Source organism: Salminus brasiliensis, chromosome 5 (genome assembly GCF_030463535.1).
Source record: "Salminus brasiliensis chromosome 5, fSalBra1.hap2, whole genome shotgun sequence".
Lineage (NCBI taxonomy): Eukaryota > Metazoa > Chordata > Actinopteri > Characiformes > Bryconidae > Salminus > Salminus brasiliensis.
Genome location: NC_132882.1, coordinates 19993471 through 20016155, shown reverse-complemented (window position 1 = coordinate 20016155; position 22685 = coordinate 19993471). Strand labels below are relative to the sequence as shown.

Here is a 22685-nt window from a genome sequence, read left to right as displayed (position 1 = left end):
GTTATGTGAATATGTGGTATGTGTTTGAATATGAGAGAAAACACTGATGCTTTTTACAAGTCATCACATGATCATGTGTCAAAAAACGTTCATGAGTAAACACTTGAGTAATATGCACCATAGCATGACACAAGAGATACATGTCCAGGAATTAATTACCATGATGTAAGACATGATATATCACTATTCTATTGGAAATACTTCTCTACAGGCAGAGGTGCTGCCATGAAAATATATTCCACTGGGCCCCACAACTCTAACAATCCTGCAAAAACAGGGAACAGGGGTCAGTCATAGGCCCTTAGAATCATCCTAACTTTCCCCTCTACCATACGGCGGCCCTGTGTACATGGTGTACAAGTAGCTGAATGTGTTCATTAAAAGGGGTGTCCACAAACATTTGGATATATAGTGTGTTTTTTATATCTGATAACACCTTCAGGTAGTTTGATTTAAATATTTACTAATTGTAATATTTTAATAACTGTAGGTACATTAACACGAGAAAATTACTTGTATCCCACCACCTCTCATACACTGAAACCACACTGCTTTAGTCTGCTCCACATTTAGACTTTAGGAAAAACTTCCTCTGGATCTCCTGAAGTCACTGTAGACTGCTTCTCAGTCTTCTTGCTGCTTGTTGATCCAGTTTAGAGCACGCCCTCCAAAGCTGTCTTAGCCAAGCCAAAAGCTGTCCTTATTTGTCCCTCATTTTTCCTTGGAGGGCTTTCATGTTTGTGTGTGTGTGTGTGTGTGTGTGTGTGTGTGTGTGTGTGTGTGTTTTTCTCCACACTGGCTATGCTTGACAGGGAATGTCTGAGAGTCACTAAATGTTTCCTGATATCAGTTTGGTTATGATTACTTAATGAGGGCAAATGAATTTGCAGCCAGTGAGTCACTAAATGTTTAGAATGGTTCAAATTTAGGCTCTGCTTTACCAGCAAAAGCCTTTTCTCATAACTCCATGAGTTTTATGATTTTGCACATCTACTTTAGTCTGAAAGGTTAAACTCTGGACTGTACAGGTTTGTTATTATTGAGTTTACCAGGCTATATGAACATTTTATCAATCTGGATTTTAAAATTCAAGATTTTATGGTAGAGAGTTGGTAACATCTGTTAATATTTTCCAGCGCTTGGGAATTCCTGGGCATGAGCTAACAAAAGAGGAACATTTTTAAAAGAGTGAGTCAGTAAATCTGTCTGAGCTGTCGGCTGTAACACTGCCATTGCTCTGCATTCACTCAGTAAACTTCTCTCTTTCTCCCTCGGGGTAAACAATGGCTGCTTTAGCAGTGACTGCCTCTGCGCTTACTGGCCGACGTAAGATGTTACATTGACCAGTATGAGTACAGTGTGCACATGCCTCTTCTGTACCCAAGAGTGTATCAAAGGATTATGTGGATGTGAATGGATAAAGAGCAAGTAGGTCTAAAACATGCACTCCAGTTTCTGCTGTAAAGTGTTTCAACAACAGAAAACAATGCACAACTGAGTTAATTTTATCGTGAGCCCCTCCTAGTTCTCCTGTCTGCGCCCAGAGGGAGTGAGCTCATTTGTTGTGCACCTCCTGTTTGGACGGACTAAATTAAGCCTAGTGCATAGTGGGAGGTATGAGTAAATATCTCAACTACAGATTTTATCTATAGATGAAGATTACAGATGACCATGACTCATCTTGAAGCCTAATAGTTTATCAATTCCTGCCAATGGTCAGTCAGCAGACAGTATGACTCGAGAGGGTAAGTAATGGAGTTTCTTCACTGCTATGTTTACAGGTAATCATTTTCCACCATTTTTTAAAGATTGCACTTTTTTGGCACCTCGTTCTTCATGAAGAACCATTCTTCCACACAAAAGCATGTTTCTTTGAATTATCATAGTTCTATATATAGCCATTGCCATCTTCTATTTACACAGTCTGCAATACTTACAGTCTGCCATAAGCAACAAGCTGCTCTTAGCAGGAAATACTGGGCTTGTGCTGATATGAAATTGGTTGGTCACTCCCTCTGGCCATGTAAAAAAAAAAAAAACCTGCACTCTGAAACCACTCCCTCTAACAAGTATGAGCATGCAAAGATGAAATAGCAGATCAACACAGGGAGGTTCCACCCCTTCGACAGTGCAGCTTGGGTGGTAGTCTGTTGCACAAACCTGAGCAGCCTCTGAGGAACGTCTACCATCAGAACTATGGATGTAGTTCTTCTTCTGCTATGACTGAAGATGTGTAGGATGAACGCTTGCACTAGAGCCCTATCAGAAAGACTGCTTTATTCTATACAAGTGCTGAGAGTGGTGAGGAATCAGGTGCTGAGTTGAGGCCTACAGCAGTCATGGACCTGACACTGTGGCAGTACCAGTTCCGCATCATCATGCTGGGCGACTCTACAGTGGGCAAGTCGTCTATGCTGAAACGCTACACAGAGGACCTGTTTCTTGAGTGTATCAATCAGACGGTTGGAGTGGACTTCTATGTGCACTTCCTGGAGGTGGAGCCCGGAGTGAGAGTCAAGCTGCAGTTCTGGGACACAGCCGGCCAGGAAAGATTCAGGTACAGCAAGCACGCTGAACACTGATGTGAGGGAGTATGTCTGATGCTAAATGTTCTGAAACATGTAGCAAATGTAGCTTGAAATAGCACACACACACACACACACTGTGTGCATCTTCTTGCGGGGTAGTCGATTGATTAAGCAATCAGAATGGAAAAATTGGTATTGCGCAACTTCTAGTTTTCAAAGTGACAAAGTTGTTTCTCAGACAGGTGTGAAGGGGCAAAAGGGTGTAAAGGTCAGCCTGTGCATCATGAGTGCAGGGAGGTTGTATATCTACATGCACAGGTCAGCAGTAACTGCAACTCTGACCACATTTGCATGACTCAATGTAAGCAGCTATTCAAATGTTCTAGTTTTTTCCCCTTTCAGTAGCAAAACAGACTTCTATTCAAGCAAGAGATTGTCAGGAATCACTCCAGTGTCTACTGCTGACCTAAAATTGATATGTACATGTTTTATAGGTGAAATTGAAAGTTTTCTCTCCAGGAAGTATCTTTCACCTGGACCGATATGAGTTTCTGAACTGGGCTTTTTTCATCCAAATTCCTTTTCTACATCAAAGCTATTAATCCGATTTGGTCTCAAAGTTTAAGCTGTACAGTGAGAGCTGCCTGGAAATCTCCTCATTCAAAGAATAATGATAAACTGATTAGTGTCAGGGACAGGTGTTAAGAACACAGTCACACAGACATGGATCATAGTGTAAAATAAAGTGTTGCTTCTTATTTTAGACCTGAATCTAAATGAAAGGTTTTTGAATGCTTGGAACTGATTGATGAGTTTTATCAGTGAATCTCTGTGAATCACATGGGCAGAATGCTGTAAAACTGTTTTATTTACATGCTTCCTCAGACCCATATTTGCTAAAGGGTCAGACTGTGCACTCAATGCAGGTAAAAAGCAGGCTTATGAGGACGGCCGGGGCCAGTGATACTATCAGTTGGAAAAGTTCAAGCAGAATGATAAAGCAGCACCGGCCTGTATTATCGACTGCTGATAAAATGATTTTAATTCACTTTTAATGACCAAAATCACCATAATTACCCTTTGACTTGCAACTGTTACACACACTAGAAAAATATGTACAGTTCTTGCCATCTTAGCTTGGTATTACTCCTGGAAAAAGTCAGGAGTCCCAAGTAATGAAGTAGGGGAGAGCAAAGCACAACCTGATGCTTTTTGTTTGTTTGCGAATTTGAAAGTATTCAAGAATGATTAATAATTTATATAATTATAAATGTATGGGATTTATAAAATATATAATTTAATACTAGAACAGATAGATGGGCTAGTTGTAATGGTTTAGTAAAATAATCAGGTAATTGATACAAAATAAATTATTTCAATACAGGCGTATGACAGACAATATTTTCACCATAAATACATAAACATATCTGCACCTAAATAAATAGGATTAGTGACAACATGGCAAATTCATTGTGTAGACACACACAATGTAGAACTGCTAATATCAGCACTGTATAATTCAATTATATTGAATGTACATTACATCTGTTGTGCATTTCTGAATCAGTGAATAAAAATGTCCAGACATTTACCTTTTCAGAATTGATATGAGGACTTATGGACTATTCCTAGTCTTTCTGTTGGGTCTACACATATGTGGTATTACTGTTACTAGTAAAATCATAATAATGTTGCAGTCACTCTTAGTGTGGTCTCATGTAACATCCCTACATGTCAGATACTGCGGCTGTGGCCTCCTATTATGATACATTTGATTATATGGGTGTAAGTCTATTGTCTAATATAATATGATCACACATAGTGCAGGTGTCATTTATAAAGCATAAGACTATTCACCTGCCCTGCAGAGTCACAGCACTGCAGAGTTTACTATTCTGCCCTAACTTACACACCTGATTTAACCTGAGCTGCTTACTCTCAGATTTTTGTTTATTCCGAATGCAAAAAAAAAAAAAAACAAATCTCAAAATAATGGAAATCATCCCAAAATGATGAGAACGTTTCTCAAAATTATGAAATATTATCTCATAATATCATGAAAGCTGCTAATTCCTGTCAGCTACTGGTGTCATTCGTTTATAGCCTGTAAACACCAGGAGCGCCCCCTAGTGGTCTGACACAGCCAGCCAGTTCTGCCGTAGTAGTTAGGATACCTTGACCGGTCAAAATCATAATGTACAGCTGGGGTCATTATTCTCCAGTAAGGCAGCAGTGCCCCTTCGTGGTGATGGGCCTTGGTTTACCCCCTTTGTTTTGCCCCCTTGAGTAACTGACCGCCATGTTATTGTCTGTTAATCAGCTTGAAGTGATGCTCTCGCGGCTTCTGTGCCGTGTTGATAGGGTCTGGGTTCCTCCACTTTAACCCGTGTGTGTGTGTGTGTGTGTGTGTGTGTGTTTCTCTCAGGTCTGTGACTCGCTCCTACTACCGGAACTCGGTGGGCGCTCTGTTGGTCTTCGACGTGGGGAACCGCGCGTCGTTTGAGCGGGTGCGCGAGTGGCACGCGGAGGTGCGCGAGCATGTTCAGCCTCATGTCGTCCTCTTTGTGTTGGTGGGCCACAAGAGCGACCGCGAGGCGGAGGGGGAGCGCGTGGTGGGCCGGGAGGAGGCTGAGAAACTGGCGGCGCAGCTCGGGGCGATTTATGTGGAGGCGTCCGCCAAAACCGGGCACAACATCCAGGCCCCGTTCGAGCTTCTGAGCCGCCGCGTCTACCAGGGCCTGCTGGCGGGGGAGGTGCAGCTGAGGGAGGGCTGGGACGGAGTAAAGAGCTCAGCCCCACTCAGCCAGAAGACCACCCGCACCAAACTAGAGAAGGGAGAGGCCGAAGCACAGAGCAAGCGCTGCGACTGCTAACTGCGCCCCCTTTCAGACACTGCTCAGCTTGTATACTGTGCGTTAACAGAGGGAGTGAGAGCAGTGAGGGAGGGGGTGGAAAACAACAGCACTAGTGCTGAACTTCGTTCAGTGACAGTCATAAGACTCTGGCCTGAAGAGGAAGCCAGATTCCCAGTTTACCATGTAGTCTTCCCTACTGATGTGCTGACAGGACACACTGACTGATGTCGGAATGATTTCTAGAAGCCAAAGTGGGGGGCAACTGTTTACCTTTGGGGGCCACAATCTATTGTTACTAATCTGAACAATAGATCTGGCTGTGTATTTCCAAATAGTGCAGATACTGAAATGAGCAGCTTGATGATGCTGTGTTGGTCTGAGATTTATTATCTGTTGATAATCTACAAGTTCGCCCAAAACAGGGAAGAACCATTGAGTCATTTAAAGGCTCTTTGAATGGTCATGGGTCAATCTGAACCCTTGAGAAACTCCTTGGTGGGTTTGTGGGTGTAGATCTCCAGGACCAAGATTGAACCTTGAACACCCTGTTTGAACACGATCTTAAAAGGGTTTTTTAGGAAAGGTTGTGGGTCTATATAAACCATTTAAAGAACCATTTTAATGCTTAAAGAGTACTTTGCAATAATAGAAAAGCCTTTGTTGATGGTTTAATACAGAACCTATTAAAAGTGGTTCTATATAGCACTAAAAAGGGTTCCACAATTGTTACAAGTCAGAGAACCCCCTTCTGCTCTATATACAATAATATTTTGTTTGGAATATGCTTGAGAATCATGCTGGAAATTGGTAATTAAAAACAAAAACAAAAAAACAGGAGTGAACTGACTTTGAAAGATGACCCATTTGGTGTTTTCATGCTTTACGTGTTACGTGTACAACCTATCCCATACCTCACACATGCTTACGCAGCTGATGCAGAGCCTGACTGCTCCTCTAAAGCCTGCTGTACTACACCTGAGCATCCTTACATGTATACTGAAATTTGCACATAGGATTTTAGATTGACCAACAAAGATGCAAAGGGCTCATTTATGCTGCACTGGAAATCATGGGGGCAGAGTATCCAACAGTTTAGTTGAAACACGACCATATCCACCATACCAAAATGGCGAAAAGAAGAAGCCATGAGAGTAAAGAAACTTATGGTGGATCTTTATACACCACTCGTTAGCAGTCTCTGCTTGACACAAATGCAGTGCAAACTGATCGGATCGGATAGCCAGTAGCAATCTGTGCTGCCCACAGATGATCACAAAATGATAAAGAGCCAATGTTACTTAAGCACGGGAATGTGACAGGGGTGTGCTGTTGGACAAGAGGGTGGTTCAGTGGAGATTAGCTAGTGTATGTTTGCTAGCCAGCCAGACACCTGCTCCACTGTTATAGCTATTTATAATATAATATATTAGTTAAGCCAAAAAGCTCAGGATGTCCTAGCAAGTACATTATCACTACCTCCTCCACCATTACCATTTTTATTGTCAGGAACTTTGACCCTGAACTGCCCTCTAGTGGATGTACTGCTGAACTGATGTCAGCATAAATGATGCATAGAAGTATGTGGGCAGTGACAGCGACAATATTTCTAAAGGATATCTTTTTAATTTTCGTATGTAAAAGGGAGAATAAATCAGCCTCATTTGTTACTGATTGTAAGTAGAACATACATAGGTAGTTTTGACACACACAAACTGTAATTATTTATTTTTATTTCTGAAAAAGAAAAGAAAAATAACAAGGTCTTATAAAGAACAATGATACTTAGCCAAAAACACATGAGAATTTCCTATAAACACCACAAACTCCATTACAGACCATCTTTGACAGGTGTGATAAAAGTCAGGCTTGTGTTAATATTCCAGTAACTCTGGCTACATTAAAACTGCAGTAATGATTGAGATAAATCCTACATCAGAACTAAGCACTAACAAAACACACTGCAGTAAACACATACCAATCTTTATCAGCGACCACCTTTGTCAGTTGGGCAATTTCATCAAGAAAACGTTATTATTATAGGCAGAACTAAATATCCAATTTCAAATCAAGTACTAACAAAAGTACTTAAACTGTCTTCGAAAGTCTTCCATAGTCATAGAACATAGCCCTGAAAGAAAAGCCTCAATACAGCATCTCAAACATTCATGCGATGTTATCTACACTGTGTCTACTTTGGGTATTCCCTCGATCACCTGGCTTAAACTGTATATTAAGTCTTGGTGCAATTTAGGTCTCTCCATTAAGGCTTGTAGAGACAGTTGTATAGTGCAGAGTAATATTTAATTGCACTCGCTAGCACTTGAAGATGTATAATCTGGCATTCAATAATAACAATAATTAAAAGAATGAAAGCTGTTATCCATCTGGAACCAACAACTGTCTCATGCTAATCTCAAACAATCTACCAAGAACTAGTAACAGGCCGAATGACGGAGCTAACGCTGCCAAACGTGGAGGATTTGTGTTGAGCCACATGATGCACAATAGTGGCTTAGTTCCAGCGTGTTAGTGAGTGTTTAGAACCACCATGTTGGATTCTGAGGAAACTACAACTGAACAAACTCTCTAAAGAAAACAGCTCCTCAATTACAGATGTGTGCAGAGGGACATGGTGAGTGCGAACAAGTGTGGAGAAATTCAGCTTACACAAATGTAGCAGATAAAATATACTTTAAGGAAAGAACAACAAAATATCGACTGCACAGTCCTTCATGTTTTGTGCCACAGGTTTGCGTAGCTTAACTATGTTTTCTGTCAAAGTTTGTGACCTCTGAAAAAAGCTTCACAATGTGTCATAATAAGAAAATCAAGGGCAAGCATAACACCCTGCCCTGTGCCCAGTACTATTTAACGCTACAGGATATTTACACCCATAGATTACCAACAAAATGATCAAATGGATTCTAAAGGAACAAAAGAAACAGGCTGTAATGATAAATATGCAGATATACATCATTTATACATATTTTCAAAGCAACTGTTAAAAAAAAGGAAATAAATCAAATGCCCACAGTGAGTGATCTGATCAGATCTTCATGTTTTTCATGCAACATTTAAGATTTTTAATTATAGTTCTTATATATAATAGCACAGCCTATTGTGATCATGGCAAGCACAAAGCATACTAATAACAAGCAACCATTTGGGCAGATTCCAATGTCTGTAAAAGTAAAAAAACAAACAAACAAAAAAAACTTTGTAGCACTTGTTGGACAATAGTGCCTCTATCAGCTATTGATATGGAGGCCTGCTTTCCCGCCACCTGCAACTTTTTCAAAAAAGTCACACATTCTCCTCAGAGTGAAACCCAAAGAGCAAAAACGAGTGAAAATTTGCTTGGTCTTCTCAATCTTGCTACTTTTTGGTCGTCTTGCGGATCAAAGCCATTCTCTGAAACAACAAAGACAGTGATTGAGCAGAGATAACCAATTTGTTCTTCAGTGTGTGTCTGTGTTCTATATGTATGCATTTCTTTAAGAACGAGAGAGCTCACCTGTTTGTGTGCTTCTGTGGTACATGCCTTCTTATATGGTCGGATTTCATCTGAGCCGAAGCCAGGGATCCACATGTTCCACTGCCGTTCTGTGGAATCACACAACATAATCAAGCCCTAAAATGAATGCTTTAAATCTGTGAACTTCTCACGGTCAAAAACACAACATCAAATTACAAGAGCGGGTCATACTGAGCTGTAGATATTATATAGTGTCATTTTTTGGGACACAAAAGGCAACACTAAGAAAAAAAGGAAAAAAAAAAAAAGAATCTGCTATGCTAAACAATAATCCACAAATTAGAAACAATTACTATTTAGAGGTTAGAATCATCAGTCCACACAGTAAATTAGTGAGATTAACAGGCCACTCACCAAGGTGCAACTGGACATCCTTTACTTCCAGTGTGTTAGACTTACGATGCCGGGCAAGCTGGCAAGCAGCGGTCACTACGCTCTCTATGAAGTCATCAGCAACTTGCAGCAACATCTGAGACAAACAGATGAATTGACTCAGCAGGACTGTGTGTTAAACGCATGTACCTACAGCAAGGTGTACAGCATTTAATTCACACTGGTAATTTAAATTGAATAAGTAAAAATGTTATTTAGGAAAATTAATATAAAAAGTAATGTCCTTAAAACTGAATCTGAATGCAATTCTATCCGAATCCAATGTGACAAATTACTCACAAAATTTAATTGGAAATGTGGTAAATCAATTTAATACTAATACAAACGTTTTCCCCAATTAAAATGAATTTACTTCTTGTCAGAGAGATCTTAGAATCTTACATGCTAAAGGTTTTACTTTACTTCTGATGTCAACATTTGCATGCACCATCAGTGTCTATATCCTAACCTATTCACCACAAATTGTCTTCCTAAAGTCAACTCAACTGGAAGGTAGACTTCCATAATGAACAGGTGTAAACAAGGGACATAAGAGTGACAGAATTAACATATAACTAACATAACAAGTATCTGACCAATATACAATTCTTATAAATCTTTATTCCAGACACTTGTCTTTTCTACAAATGAACATAAAGTTTAGAGCACCTAACATTTGTGCTTCAACTGTGTGAAGGTTTATGTAGTTAGAAAATCTTTAGCATTTTTAGATTAAATATAAAACACTTAAGTTCAAGAGGGATAAAGTACCTCCTCAACATCCTCATCAAGCTGTTCATTAGGGTCAATTTCTCGCACAAGGTCTTGCAGTTTCTTCTTACTGAGCACCTGCAACAATCAGTTAGATATGACTCACACAGTCACATACATGTTACACACAGCTCTGGAAATAATGGAGAGACCCTACATTATCAGTTTTTCTGGTTTTACTGTTTATAGGCAATGTGCTTAGGGAAATTAACATTTGTGTTGTATTTTATAAACCATGGACAACATTTCCCCTAAATTCCAAATACAAATGTTGCTGTTTAGAGCATTTATTTGCAGAAGTGACAAAATCTCAAAAAAAAAAAAAAAATGCAAAGAAATTATTATAATAATTATAATGCAAAGAAGTTATTCAGTTATTCAGATTTAAACAACACAGTAATAATATTTGAATTTTGAGAGCATTCAGAAATCACTATGGTGAAATAACCTTGACTGCCACACAGTTTTCATGTCTTGGCAGGCTCTCCACTAGTCTTTCACATGGCTGTTGAGTGACTTTATGCCCTTCATAGTCTGCAAATGCAGGTAACTCCGCAAGGTAATGCCTGAAATACAATGGTTGCCATACACATAAAGATGCTAATTTAAGAAAAATAAATTAGGTGGGCCCTTAATTCTTTCCAGAGCTGTACATATATGAAGTACACAGAAGCATACATGCATACTGTTCTCTGAAACCAAAAACAAAAAAAAGAATCCAATGATTACATGAGCGATGAGTTGCATGTTGTTAGCGATACGGCTAGCTATTAGATTCAGAAAAGCAGAGCTGGACAGAGCACTTATCATTTCTTATAAATGTCAGGGTCCATTATGAGAGTATATGATACTAGCAGCTTTTAACCTGTCTTGATGTGTACTAGCACCGACACACTTGATAAACTATAACAGTAAACGAACAACTGTAATTGTTGTTTAATAAGAGAACATGTTTTATGGCGATATGTATGGGTGGGAGAGAGCCTCACCTGAGTTCCTTCAGGACTCAGTCTGCCAGCAGGCCCAGGTGTGCCCAATACCTTTCCCGGGACAGCAGTGCTGTTTGCCATGCTGGTGGTGAGGGGTGGTGTTGAGGAGGCCTCTGCTTTGGCAGCGTTGTACAGGTTGGATCTGCTGGTTTGCTGTTGATACTGGTTCATGCCAAGCAACAGGCGACAGTCATGAGCCTCCTGTAAGGCTGCAGTCACCCAAGTTCAGCTGTAATAGAAAATCACAGGCGTTACAAAGAAGAGTTCAACTCACATCATTTCATTTTATAGACTGCTTGCAAACTGGATAGCCAGCCTGTGTGACCATACTTTGCAGTGCAGTCAGATCCACTGTGCTGAGGAAAAATAACAATGGTTTAACCTTTTAAAGCCAATTGCATCAAATGTTATGCATATTTTAAATTGAGACAGCTGAGAAATCAGTGTTATTTAAATAAATATACTAATGTTTAATTAATCAAATAAAATGAATTCATTACATTAATATAAAACTACAATCCAATGTGTTTTCTGCACCCTGGTGGATCATACGTGCACTGCATTCACCAGATCTGCCTGAAAAGCCTGAAATTACTTTAGTTTAAATGAAACTGTAAGGGGTTAAATAACTGTGTATTCACAAATATGATACAAAATACACTTGTATGCAAAGTGCTGTATAACGTTTCCTGGCAATATTTATTATAGCTATAATGATTGATGGTTCAGGCCATTAAAAACTACCATTAACGTAAGATGCTAATAAATTAGATGCTAATAATTAATTCATTATTAATTAATTAACACCACTGGCTACTTGAAGTTAAGTAAGTACATTTTTATCCAACTTGAGCAGCTCTTCAGCTACTGGCCGAACAACAGTGGCCAAGTTCAGCTGATCAAATGTCAGCTACTAGCGGCGCACTGTTTATCCTCTGAACCTGCTAGCTTTAGCAGCTAGCACTAGATACTGCTTGTGAGCTACACTGAGAGGGAATATGAAGCTAAACGGTTTTACTGACCAAACCTTTTAAGAGTAAAGAAAAAGGGAAACACATGGCTTTTAAATTAAGGTAAATTAGATAGCACTAGCTTGCCATCATCATTTCCAGATCAATGATCTGCTGTAGGAGAACTTTGCTAATGTTAACATTACAGCTCAGCAGCAGCCGATCAGACACCAACTGCTGCAGCCAGCGGTTAGAAAATCACCGACTAACTTTTCTAGTCGTGTTTATAATCACCGTTACAGTAAATAGAGTGATGTAAATAGAGCTGATTTAATTTTTAAGAGCCTTGAGCAGAACACCACACACATATCTGTAACCCAGCTCTACAGCTCCGTTCGACTGAGAGCTGAGAGCTAACAGCTAACGCTAACGCTAACGCTGGGCAAAGCGAGGCAGGAACACATCCCTCAAATAGAAACAGACACCGATACTGCACCTGATGTTATTAGTTCCTCATCTTATGTGTAAAAGTCAAAATCCAGTGAAAATGTAACAGTAAAAGACAATTTACAGCCCTTCCATTCGCCACCGTTAATGCGGCAGCTGAAGCTACTGCAGACAGGATCCTAGAACCAGAACAAAGCGGAAATATCAGTTTACAACATAAAAGTCCAAGAATAACATGGAAGCCCCTAAAATATCAAAGTAGAAAATAATATTTAGAGACATCAGCCGTTCCCTCCTTTTAAAGGTCTGTTCCTCAATTCAACAAATCGTTGACAAGGTTTGGAGGAGACGTTTTAGGTAAACTGAGAAAATGATTTATTAAATCAGGAAACAAATCATTAAATTAAGGGAACAAACCGAGAGAACAGTTTAACGCTTAAAAGCCTGAACCATCAAATAAGTGAGCAGTTGTATTTAATAAATGAATGGACCCTCTGACCAATTATTTTAAAAATTATATAAAATTAATTTTAACACATATATGCACATATGACTTTTATATCAAATTAGAACTGATCATCTACAATTGAGTAGAAACTGTGCTTTTATTTCCTAATTGCTGTAACTGATAATTACTTGTTTAAATATAATATGCATACATAAATAATTATTAATAAATAATTATCTTACTATTGAATCAAACTGTTGCAGAGATCCCATCAAAATTACAATTGCCTTTAAAGGGTTGAGAAGCAAATTATTATTTTTCTATCTTTATACTTAAATGAGGGTTCTGTAAAAAATAAGCACAGCCTGATGATAATTTTTTTTCTTATGTTGACAGTATAAACAACATTCAGAAACAATAAGTCACGACACACTGTGTATTTTAGATTTATTTTACAACACATAAGAATATTAACACTGTAACATGGCATCAAAGCAAACTATTACCTTAATGTTTCTATAGAGCTTTTATATTGCACACCAGTCTTTATATCCTACCATGCTTTACAAATCTAAACCTACATCTAAATCTACATTTTAAACAATTCATGGTTTAGATTGCTACCAGATTACAGCCAGCGAGGATACACTTTCAGCATGCAGCACTTGAAGCCAACTTTGCAGATACTTGCACAAAGAGAATACTTGAAACTTCAAGCACAGATATGATTTTATATGTTATTCATCATGGGGGATGTTAAAAGTAAAATGGGCTAAATGAAGCATTGGTGCAACATTTTGCACCAGGGCAAAGTGCCGTTTATCTTGCCAATAGACATGATATGAACTGTTAAAATCTGCAGATTGATTTCATATGTATGGTATCCACCCCCTCGGTCTAAACATTAAGACATACATACATACTTACTAAACATTTCTACTCAAGAATTATAAATAAATATAGTCATATAAATATTGTATTTGAGTCCAACAGCAAACATCTCAAATATAGCTTATGTAGGCGTTTAAAATCTTATACAAGTTTAAAAGGCAACTGTTCTGTTCCAATATAAAACCCTCTGTAACCTCCAACACTGATATGTAGTTTTCACTGGAACATAATTACTGTCCGTCGCACATGTTGTTCCGTCCTCAATAAGAGGGCATACAAACAATGCGCATTATGTTGTGCTTTCTCCTCATTTTCCTTTGTGCATGTCTGCACCGTGTGACTACATCCGTTCTATGAGGCTGATGGGAATTTGAGTTCAGAGAGTTCAGAGTCTGGAGAGCTACTGCCGCTGCGGTCGCTGTATGTGTCTCTGAGAAGAAACAGACACAAGATATCACCAAAATATCACTGTCCTTCACAATAAAGAAAATCCCTTACTCTAAGCTGTAAGGACTGTTTATCAGTGACAAAGGGGATTGACTAAACAGGCAGGATTCAGAGGGACAAAGCTGTAAAGTATTAGGAATTCAGAGGAGAATTTATCATCGTAACAAAGGACTGAACGTTTAACAGTCATCATTACCGTGGTGAAAGTCTGCATCCTTTCAGTAGATAGCTCTGAAGTTTTCCTGCAGCTGCTAAAAGCAGCCCAAAATAGGGGGGTGAAGGCTTAATGGGGCGAGAGGTGAACTCTGGATGGTACTGCACGCCGACAAAATAAGCATAATCTGCCAGAATAAGAAGCCTCAAGTTAAATTAAGTGACATCTTTGACAGAATATGTTAGTAGGGTGTAGTTGCATCATAGTTGTTCTAACCTTCAAGTTCAATGACCTCCATTCGCTGCCCCTCCACATCCTGACCAACAAAATGCAGCCCCTTCTCCTCAAAGTGGTGTTTCAGTTCTGGATTCACCTGAAAAAAGGGGTGCACAAAGGAAATGAATGGAATTAGAATTTTGTGCAATACCGCAATAAAAGTTCAAATGTATAAATACTTATTTTTAAGTATTAAAATAAATTTAACCTCAAAGCGATGTCTGTGCCTTTCATCAACATATTCAGCATCTCCATACAGTTTCCCTAAATAGCAAAAACAGACATTTTATCTGAAGTACTAATATTTGTTTAATATTTTATTCAAACCCCCACAAAATGAAGATAAATTATCTATTATAAATGTGGTAGATCATGCTTCTGCTCCGGTCATCCTTAAGAACTTACGCAGAATGCTGGTGTTGCTTTTGAAGATGGTTCGCCTCTTTCCTAATCTCATAGTGCCGCCCATTTGTCCTGGGTTATGTTCAGGCATGTCAATCACCTGCATTAACAAACAATAAATGCACTACTGCTGTTGTAAACACCAATATTAAGTGCCTTAGTGCCACTACTGTCTAAATCATACCAGGAGTAATTGTTTTGTGTGTGTGTAAAAACAGCATACATACTACAGGGTACTTGGTTTCAGGATCAAATTCAGTGGAGTTGGCATCTGTCCAATGAAACAATATCAATATAAGTTTTAAAATAGTCTTTTATTTAACATACCCACGAAGAGCTTTTTAGACTAATTACCTTGCCAGGAAAGCACGTTACGGGCAAATTCACACACTGCGAGCTGCATGCCCAGACAAACACCTGCAAACCAAAACTATTTTTATTTAGCTTGGATAAGACAGTATACATTGACAGCTGCTGGGCAACTAAAGGCAGTTAGAGACAAGATTTGTACTAAGTAGTCCATGGAAATACAGGACAATCTAAAGAACTGTGATTTATCATGTAGTCATTTTTAAATTGCTGTAAATTGTTTGATAATCTTAAGAGTATTCTTACCTAAAAAGGGCTTTTTCTGCTTCCTTGCCCAGCTAATAGCCTGGAGTTTTCCCTCTGTGCCCCGTACACCAAACCCTCCAGGTACCAAAACACCACTAAAAAACACAAATAAATCAAACAGAGTTTATAATTAGGCCAAAGTGATTACATTGAAGTAGTCCCTTATTTCCACGTAAAAAGTAAGAACAGTATTTTAACCTTAGGAGCTGCACAAATAATAGAAAGGTCCATTACTTTACAATATTTTAATATGGTAAAAAAACTTAATAGTTTAGAAAGTCTTTTGCATTGCTTAAAACAGACATGTTCATTAAGAAATACATTTTTTTGTGTTTAATCTAAATTAAGTAGAGACAGTTTCCACACATAGACTAAGGCAATTCCTGATAGATATTTACCATTCAAAATTGCAATGTAGTCCATTACTTCACTTAATCAATGTGGCTGGCTTTTGGTGTTCAAATGATGGTAAGTGTAAGGTTTATTTTAGTATTGTGGTGCTACACTTGGTATTGGTTTTAAATTTCTGGTGTTGTTACACCCCATGTTTGTTGCAATGTCTGGGAAAAACTAACACCCTATTACAAATATTCCTACCCTAATGAATGCTTGAGACTCATACAGCTTGCATTACAGACTATTAAACTTTTACTACGACATTGGATTCTACACTTGATCTAGGAGTCTTGCTGTGCATTATGTAAAAGCAGGCAAAGCCAGCGCACTCACTCCGCACTGCAGAGTTTCTGCCAGGCTTCATGGTACTTCACTGGCTCCTCCTGCAGTGTGGCCTGCTCCAGGTCTGCAGAATCAATGTACTGAAACAGAAAAGGTAGATCAATGACCAAAGACAATAAAAAAGCACTGTGGTCTGAAAACCATTTTACACTACAAAGGAAATGTTGAACTATTTTAAAAGTATGACATCATTAACTGGAGAAGTAATTCACCAAGAACACTTCTTACTTTAACCTCTAGCTTGTAGTTGATTGCGAGAGCAGAATGCTCTAGTGCTTTAATGACTGAAGCATAGGAGTCTGAAAACTTGGTGTACTTTCCCACCAAAGCAATCGAGGTGTGTTCCAAAAGCCGATCTGACCTGTCAAGAACATGAAGCTATAAATAAACATCACCACACTAACAGATATTGTAAGTTAGAAATTGTTTAAGTACTGCTTTAAGGCTTTGCAGCTTAAGGCGCTAGAGGAGATCCTCACCTATCTGACATTTCTTTCCACTTGGTGAGCATTCTACGTGGCCTCATCTCAATGGGTAGGTCTAGTCTTCGACAAAAGTATTCCACCATGCCCTGATCCTCCAAGAGCAACGGAACTCTGTAGACTGAAGACACATCATGTATGCAGATCACCTGAAAAAGAAAGTACGAGAGATTGACACCTGATTTGACACCACTTGATTGTTATAGATCCAGTTCCATTACAGCTCAGTGCTAACCCATGTACAAATACCTGCTCTGGCTCCACATGGCAAAACATGGAGATTTTCTCTTTCACTGCAGTGTCCAGAGGCGTGGAACAACGGCAAACAATCTAAATATGAAACAAATAAACAACGAAATAAGAACAAAAAATTAAACAATATTAAACAACGACTATAAAGATGTGATGCACATTTTGTACAAATGTACATTTTAAATTCAAGTGCAATTGCATTATGTACAATCCAGACCCCCTTATATACATAGTACCCCCAGTTCAGGGGACCATAGAAAGGGATAACAGAGGAAGAAAAGCCATTTAACTGACCAGATCTGGAGACAGGCCCAGCCCACGAAGCTCCCGCACGCTGTTCTGTGTAGGTTTAGTCTTCTGCTCTCCTGTCGTGCTGGGCTGACAGTACAGTTCGAAACAAACATGAGAAGATAATATCACCTTAATCATCTTAATAATTTGAATTCCGCCTAACAGGATTATTGCAACTATAAATATCATCCCCAACATGCTGTGAGTGTAAATACTGAAAAAGATGCCAGTGTGGATAAGAAACATTATCATGACATCGTGTTCCGACCTACCTGAGGAACAAGGCTGACATGGATGTTGCAGAAATTCTCCCGTTTCACCTTGAACTGAAACTGTCTGAAGGCTTCGATGAAAGGCATGCTCTCAATGTCTCCAACAGTGCCTCCCAACTGTGCCAAACAAATCAAACTCTCGTCAAGAAGACGGATAAAACATTCCAAGATTAACTCTGGCAAGAATAGTCCCACCTCAATAACACAGACTTGCGGCTCAACACCATCGTCATCCACTGAGACTTTTGCTTGGCGCATGACCCATTCTTGAATGGCATCAGTGATGTGTGGAACCACTGAATGAAATAAGCCAAGACCATAAAAACCCAGCATGCTCACAGCACCCATATCTAATATCTATGAAAAACTAACCAGGAAAGCAGTGCTTATTTTATTGATCAATAAAGGATAAGTTCTTGACAAAATCAAAGCAGTAAAAATACAGGGGGTAAACAGGCTAGTTTGAAATTGATATAGATTTAAATATTGTGTGAATGACAGTAGAGGAACACAACTTGGCACAATGAACTAAAGTTAACTAAAAAGTTAAAAAAAGGCTAATTGCGCTAAATCGTCCAATAGTTTCCAACATCCAGAAGGTCTTTGAAGGAAATGACTATCATCTCTCACGTCTGATTGATGTACACGTTTCAGTCTCACTGTCCTGACCAACATCAGACTCACCTTGCACAGTTTTGCCAAGATAATCTCCTCTCCTCTCTTTCGTTATTACAGACTGATAGATCTTCCCAGTAGTCAGGTTGTTGTCTTTGGTTAGGCGAATGTCCAGAAAACGTTCATAGTTTCCTAAATCCAGATCAACCTCACCACCGTCATCCAGGACAAACACTTCCCCTGCCAGGCAAAGCATTAGTCAGTATAAGTTACAATAAAGACAATAGTCAGAGCATAACAGTCAGCTGATCAAATGATCAGCAGTCAGGTAAGCTGTTCACCAGCAAACTCACCATGCTCATATGGAGAGAAAGTGCCGGCATCTATATTAATGTAAGGATCAATCTTGATTGCAGTGACGTGAAGGCCACAGGACTTCAGTATTGTCCCCACACTACTGGCAATGATACCTTTGCCTATTCCAGATATGACCCCACCTGTGACCAGGATGTACTTCATTTTGAGAAAACACCTGAAATAACAAGAAAGATATTTGATGGTAAGTTTATATTTCATACAGGAAACCATAGTGCCATACAACTGCAAGTTTGTAAAGCTCTTTTAAAAACCCTAATGAATTTTCTAATAAAAAGTACACAAAAAAAATAATTTCAGGCTGATCAGATTTCTGAGTTTTGTCGTATGTCCTGAGATGAGCTTTTCCAGTTAGCAAATAAGTTACAACATAGTTTCATATTTGGTTTATATAATCTTTAATGTTTTTTTTTTTATCAACACTGTAATAAGACTGTACGGTCAATGTCCTTTAACATGCTCACAGTAGATGTAAACATGTACAGGGCGACTAGTGCAATAATCAACTCTCTGTCTCTCACATTTGCTGTTGATACAAATATCAGTTTTTCCAGTTATTTAAAACAGATTGACATTTTGAAAAGTTTAATATATACAAACACACACACACACACACACACACCTTAAGTTTCACATATAGCTGGTCACTGGATCAGATCATGCAACCTTTGACCCTGTTGTTGTTTACAGGTCCAGATAAACGTGTTAAATGAGTTAGGGGGCTTGAGGGGGTTGTTGTGCTGTGCTGTGTGGAGCAGCTAATTTTAACCTCTGATTACCCAAACAGCGGTGGCGGGAAAAGACGTGTTTGCTTCGCTAACATGAACGTTAGTGAAAAGTCAAACCAGCAGCTCGAAGCCCTCCACAACACAGAGTACAGACATAACTGCAGAAACCCGAGTTCATGCGAATTACCGAGGTTAGAAAACCTAGAGCGGTAGCTAGCTAGATATATATGACTGGTGTCAGATATCACAGCCCACCTAACCTGGACTTGGACCGGTAATACTCAACACGGTGTCTCGATTAACGACTAGGATTTAGGTTTGGAGCAAAAACACTGCAATACTAGCTGTCGTTCATGCCCATTGCATAACCCCGCAGTGCTTTAATGTGTAACCTTAACGTCATGCCTTATCCAAACAGCATTAAAGCCACATCTCAGTGCTCTAGCCTTACCCTGAACCCCAGCTGTAGGATCCAGCAGTATGACTGTACAGGCTGTCCTGTTCAGCAGAGCAGTGCTGTCAGGGCTGTCAGGGCTGTCAGTGAGCTGCTGCTACCCGTGGAGCCGCACAGACACGTGCCGCGGAACGCGAGGACGGCAGACCACACACCCGACCTGTAACAGCACGGATCGTCTTGCTGACTGGGTTAAGACCTGTTACCAGCACCTACAGATCAGAGGGAAGCGCTACCTGCCCGTCAACTTCCGGCTTAATGGTGAGTTCCGTTAACCCTTCACTGCACGCTGTTGCAGTATCAAAAATTGCTCTCTTCAAATATCCCTAATTTTGAGTTATAATTATACTGTTATCCTTTTGTCCGCTCAATCGTCCCACAGTTTTCAAGATTTCAACTCACTTTCAACTCCAGATCTTTCAGTCTGTTTGTGGTGCAAAATTGTATACACCCTTCTTATGTCAGGACGATACAAACACACTAGTAACACCCAACCATCCACGTGGGGTACCACAGCAGCACCTGAGACACCATAGCAGTCAACTGGAATACCATAACAACCACTTGACAACACTATACCAACCACCTACCAAATAACACCATAGCAACCACCTAGCAAGAACAGCTCAACAATGGTTGTAATGAAAGAAGTAAATTTGCTTTTTGTGATAATCACATTTATCAATTATCAGAGGGGAGACTGTTGTACATTACCCCCTTACCACATGCATATGCATATATATATATATATATATATATATATATATATAAGACCATGAACAATCATTTCCACATTTTTGACAGGTCTCCCCACCTCTAAAATTCCAATATAACCCCTAGTTCAAAGCAATTAATCAATCAAATCAATTAATGCAAAAAGCTGTTATTAAAATTTCACTTGTATGGCATTGCAGATTTTAGGGTTTTAGCATAAATCATGATTTACTTTCAGTTTATTGTTTTGCAAAACACGGAACAAAAACTGTTTCAAAATTTAAATAGAAGAATAGAAGTCATTTTTGAAACTAACGCTTGTACATTCTCACTTAGTGTGTGTACTTGTATACTTTAACTTTTTTAGGGTAGAGTACTTGTACACTTAAGTATGGGACTTCTGCCACCAGCAAAACCAGCAGATGTTCTGGTGACCTGTAACATCAGCATATGTTATGACCATGTTTGGTGATCAGCTAAACCTGAACCAGTCCAGATTTTTATTGTTTTTACAGCATAGGATTTTATCAGTGTAAGAACTGTCATACTTTTCTATTCTAAATCATATGTATGCATTAACCTTTGCCTAAAACCTTCAATAAGAACAACATAATTCATGCAATAGAGATACTTGAATATTAGTGTTTTGTCTAATAAATGATATGTAATGAAATTAAATTACTTAAAATTAATTTAAATTACGTTAAAAGAATGAAAATATATATATTTTAGATTGAATCATTTAATTTCTAATCACACGTGGAGCTGCAAAGACATTAAACAGGAATGCTCACTAGATGGCGCTTTAGCTTCATGCAGAAAGGATCTGATGTACTAGAACAACCTACAGTTTGTTTTTGTTTTGTTTTCTAAACTGTTTACTCCTGTAGTTACCTCGTCCTTACGCCCAAAAAGAAGAATAATAGTGCTTCCAACAACAACCAAATATCTTACCTCTCTAAGAAGACAGTGACTGCAAGACTGCATATAAGCACAAGCATGGGTAAACCAAACTATACTAAATAAGCTTAAAAAAAAAAAAAGGTTGTTAGAGGAGTTATGTAACATTTCAGACAGGGACAGAGAGTTGGTTCTCCAGCAGCAGCTGGCTTTAAGACTATCTGTCTAATTATAGCATTCACACAGACTTAGCCTGGTGGCTCCTGAATAAGGTTTGGGTTGCAGGGGAATTATATAACTACCAGGAGATAATGATTATAGACACAAGACTGCTTCAAAGTCAACCCTGTAATGTAAGGTGATGTGCCTCCCAAATGGTGCTGATGCATGCTGTTGCAGTATTACACAGCAAAATCTCCAGTGTTGAATTAAGACACACAGAATCACCTAGAGTGCTCTTAGGCCCGGATGGCCACAAATGAGTGCTGTCAGAGTGAATATAGCACCGGGGATTTCGCACTGGCCTTGCGGTGATGTGTTCAGAGTTAGTCTGAATACACTGTATAGAAATGAGTGCATGAACTTTTAGGTAATACAGCAAATGAATACATGTAGAGGACATTGGAAGACATGGAATGCCCTAGCGATCAGAGAGGGTCTGTGTAATGGAAAATCCTTATGGAAAAAAACACTGTCACATACAGACAAGCCACTTTTTACTGGCAGGACCTAAAGGGAGGCAAATATCCACTGTAGCAGGGCCGTGTGCTAAGAAACCACCCACAACATCCTCTTCCCTGCCAGCCAAAGCCACAGCTTACTAGGAAAACAATGTGGCAGTTGGAGGGTGTAGTTCAGTGTGCGTCCGTGCACAGCCAGCATCCTCCCTGTGCCTGGATAAGCCTAATTTGATTATGGGGGTGGGTAACTACAGGAGAGCGTGCATGAGAGAGAGAGGGAAAGAGAACCATGTCCGTACAGGCTCACACTAACCTTGTAAGCTCGATATCTGATCTAATATTAGTCATTAATATCAATATTAATTGAAAAGCTAGAGAAATTATGTACTCTGCTTCCTGTGCTGTTTAGCAGTGGCTCCTTTCTGCCACTCCATAATGACTGCAAGAATGAGCTTAATTTTGCTGATGCTGACGCCCCTCCATGAAGACTGTGTGTCTGGGGAG

The 22685-nt window shown here is 39.2% G+C and overlaps 3 protein-coding genes across 3 annotated transcripts; 1 reads left to right on the top strand and 2 right to left on the bottom strand.

Moving 5' to 3' along the window:
• Positions 1 to 2150: 2150 nt before the first annotated feature.
• On the top strand, positions 2151 to 6199 carry LOC140555554 (ras-related protein Rab-39B-like). Its single transcript, XM_072678822.1, has 2 exons — positions 2151 to 2557; positions 4954 to 6199. Exons 1-2 carry the CDS (start codon positions 2340 to 2342, stop codon positions 5399 to 5401), a joined length of 666 nt encoding a protein of 221 aa, XP_072534923.1. The 5' UTR covers positions 2151 to 2339; the 3' UTR covers positions 5402 to 6199.
• An 894-nt stretch (positions 6200 to 7093) lies between these two features.
• taf12 (TAF12 RNA polymerase II, TATA box binding protein (TBP)-associated factor) lies at positions 7094 to 12631 on the bottom strand. The gene is made up of 6 exons (XM_072679777.1): positions 12497 to 12631; positions 11051 to 11279; positions 10062 to 10139; positions 9273 to 9387; positions 8898 to 8986; positions 7094 to 8794 (listed from the first exon to the last, which is right to left on the bottom strand). Exons 2-6 carry the CDS (start codon positions 11219 to 11221, stop codon positions 8759 to 8761), a joined length of 489 nt encoding a protein of 162 aa, XP_072535878.1. The 5' UTR covers positions 11222 to 11279; positions 12497 to 12631; the 3' UTR covers positions 7094 to 8758.
• Positions 12632 to 13363: 732 nt separating this feature from the next.
• ctps1b (CTP synthase 1b) lies at positions 13364 to 20043 on the bottom strand. The gene is made up of 18 exons (XM_072678821.1): positions 19885 to 20043; positions 18684 to 18862; positions 18400 to 18570; positions 17911 to 18011; positions 17716 to 17832; positions 17447 to 17530; positions 17150 to 17230; positions 16898 to 17049; positions 16647 to 16779; positions 16410 to 16498; positions 15681 to 15775; positions 15420 to 15482; positions 15293 to 15336; positions 15069 to 15165; positions 14872 to 14927; positions 14664 to 14760; positions 14430 to 14574; positions 13364 to 14216 (listed from the first exon to the last, which is right to left on the bottom strand). The coding sequence occupies exons 2-18, from the start codon at positions 18847 to 18849 to the stop codon at positions 14138 to 14140; spliced, it is 1770 nt and encodes a 589-aa protein (XP_072534922.1). The 5' UTR covers positions 18850 to 18862; positions 19885 to 20043; the 3' UTR covers positions 13364 to 14137.
• Between the last annotated feature and the right edge of the window lie 2642 nt (positions 20044 to 22685).

What these genes read in the sequence shown, in the direction of transcription:
- LOC140555554 (XM_072678822.1), top strand. Translation starts at nt 2,340, where the DNA reads ATGGACCTGACACTGTGGCAGTACCAGTTCCGCATCATCATGCTGGGC. An exon ending in GCCGGCCAGGAAAGATTCAG is followed by an intron (nt 2,558 to 4,953) that starts GTACAGCAAGCA and finishes TGTTTCTCTCAG; the next exon opens with GTCTGTGACTCGCTCCTACT.
- ctps1b (XM_072678821.1), bottom strand. Translation starts at nt 18,849, where the DNA reads ATGAAGTACATCCTGGTCACAGGTGGGGTCATATCTGGAATAGGCAAA. An exon ending in TTTCTCTCCATATGAGCATG is followed by an intron (nt 18,571 to 18,683) that starts GTGAGTTTGCTG and finishes TTTGCCTGGCAG; the next exon opens with GGGAAGTGTTTGTCCTGGAT. An exon ending in ACTACAAGCTAGAGGTTAAA is followed by an intron (nt 16,499 to 16,646) that starts GTAAGAAGTGTT and finishes TTTCTGTTTCAG; the next exon opens with TACATTGATTCTGCAGACCT.
- taf12 (XM_072679777.1), bottom strand. Translation starts at nt 11,221, where the DNA reads ATGAACCAGTATCAACAGCAAACCAGCAGATCCAACCTGTACAACGCT. An exon ending in TTGATGAGGATGTTGAGGAG is followed by an intron (nt 9,388 to 10,061) that starts GTACTTTATCCC and finishes TGTTTGTCTCAG; the next exon opens with ATGTTGCTGCAAGTTGCTGA. An exon ending in CCACAGAAGCACACAAACAG is followed by an intron (nt 8,795 to 8,897) that starts GTGAGCTCTCTC and finishes TTGTTGTTTCAG; the next exon opens with AGAATGGCTTTGATCCGCAA.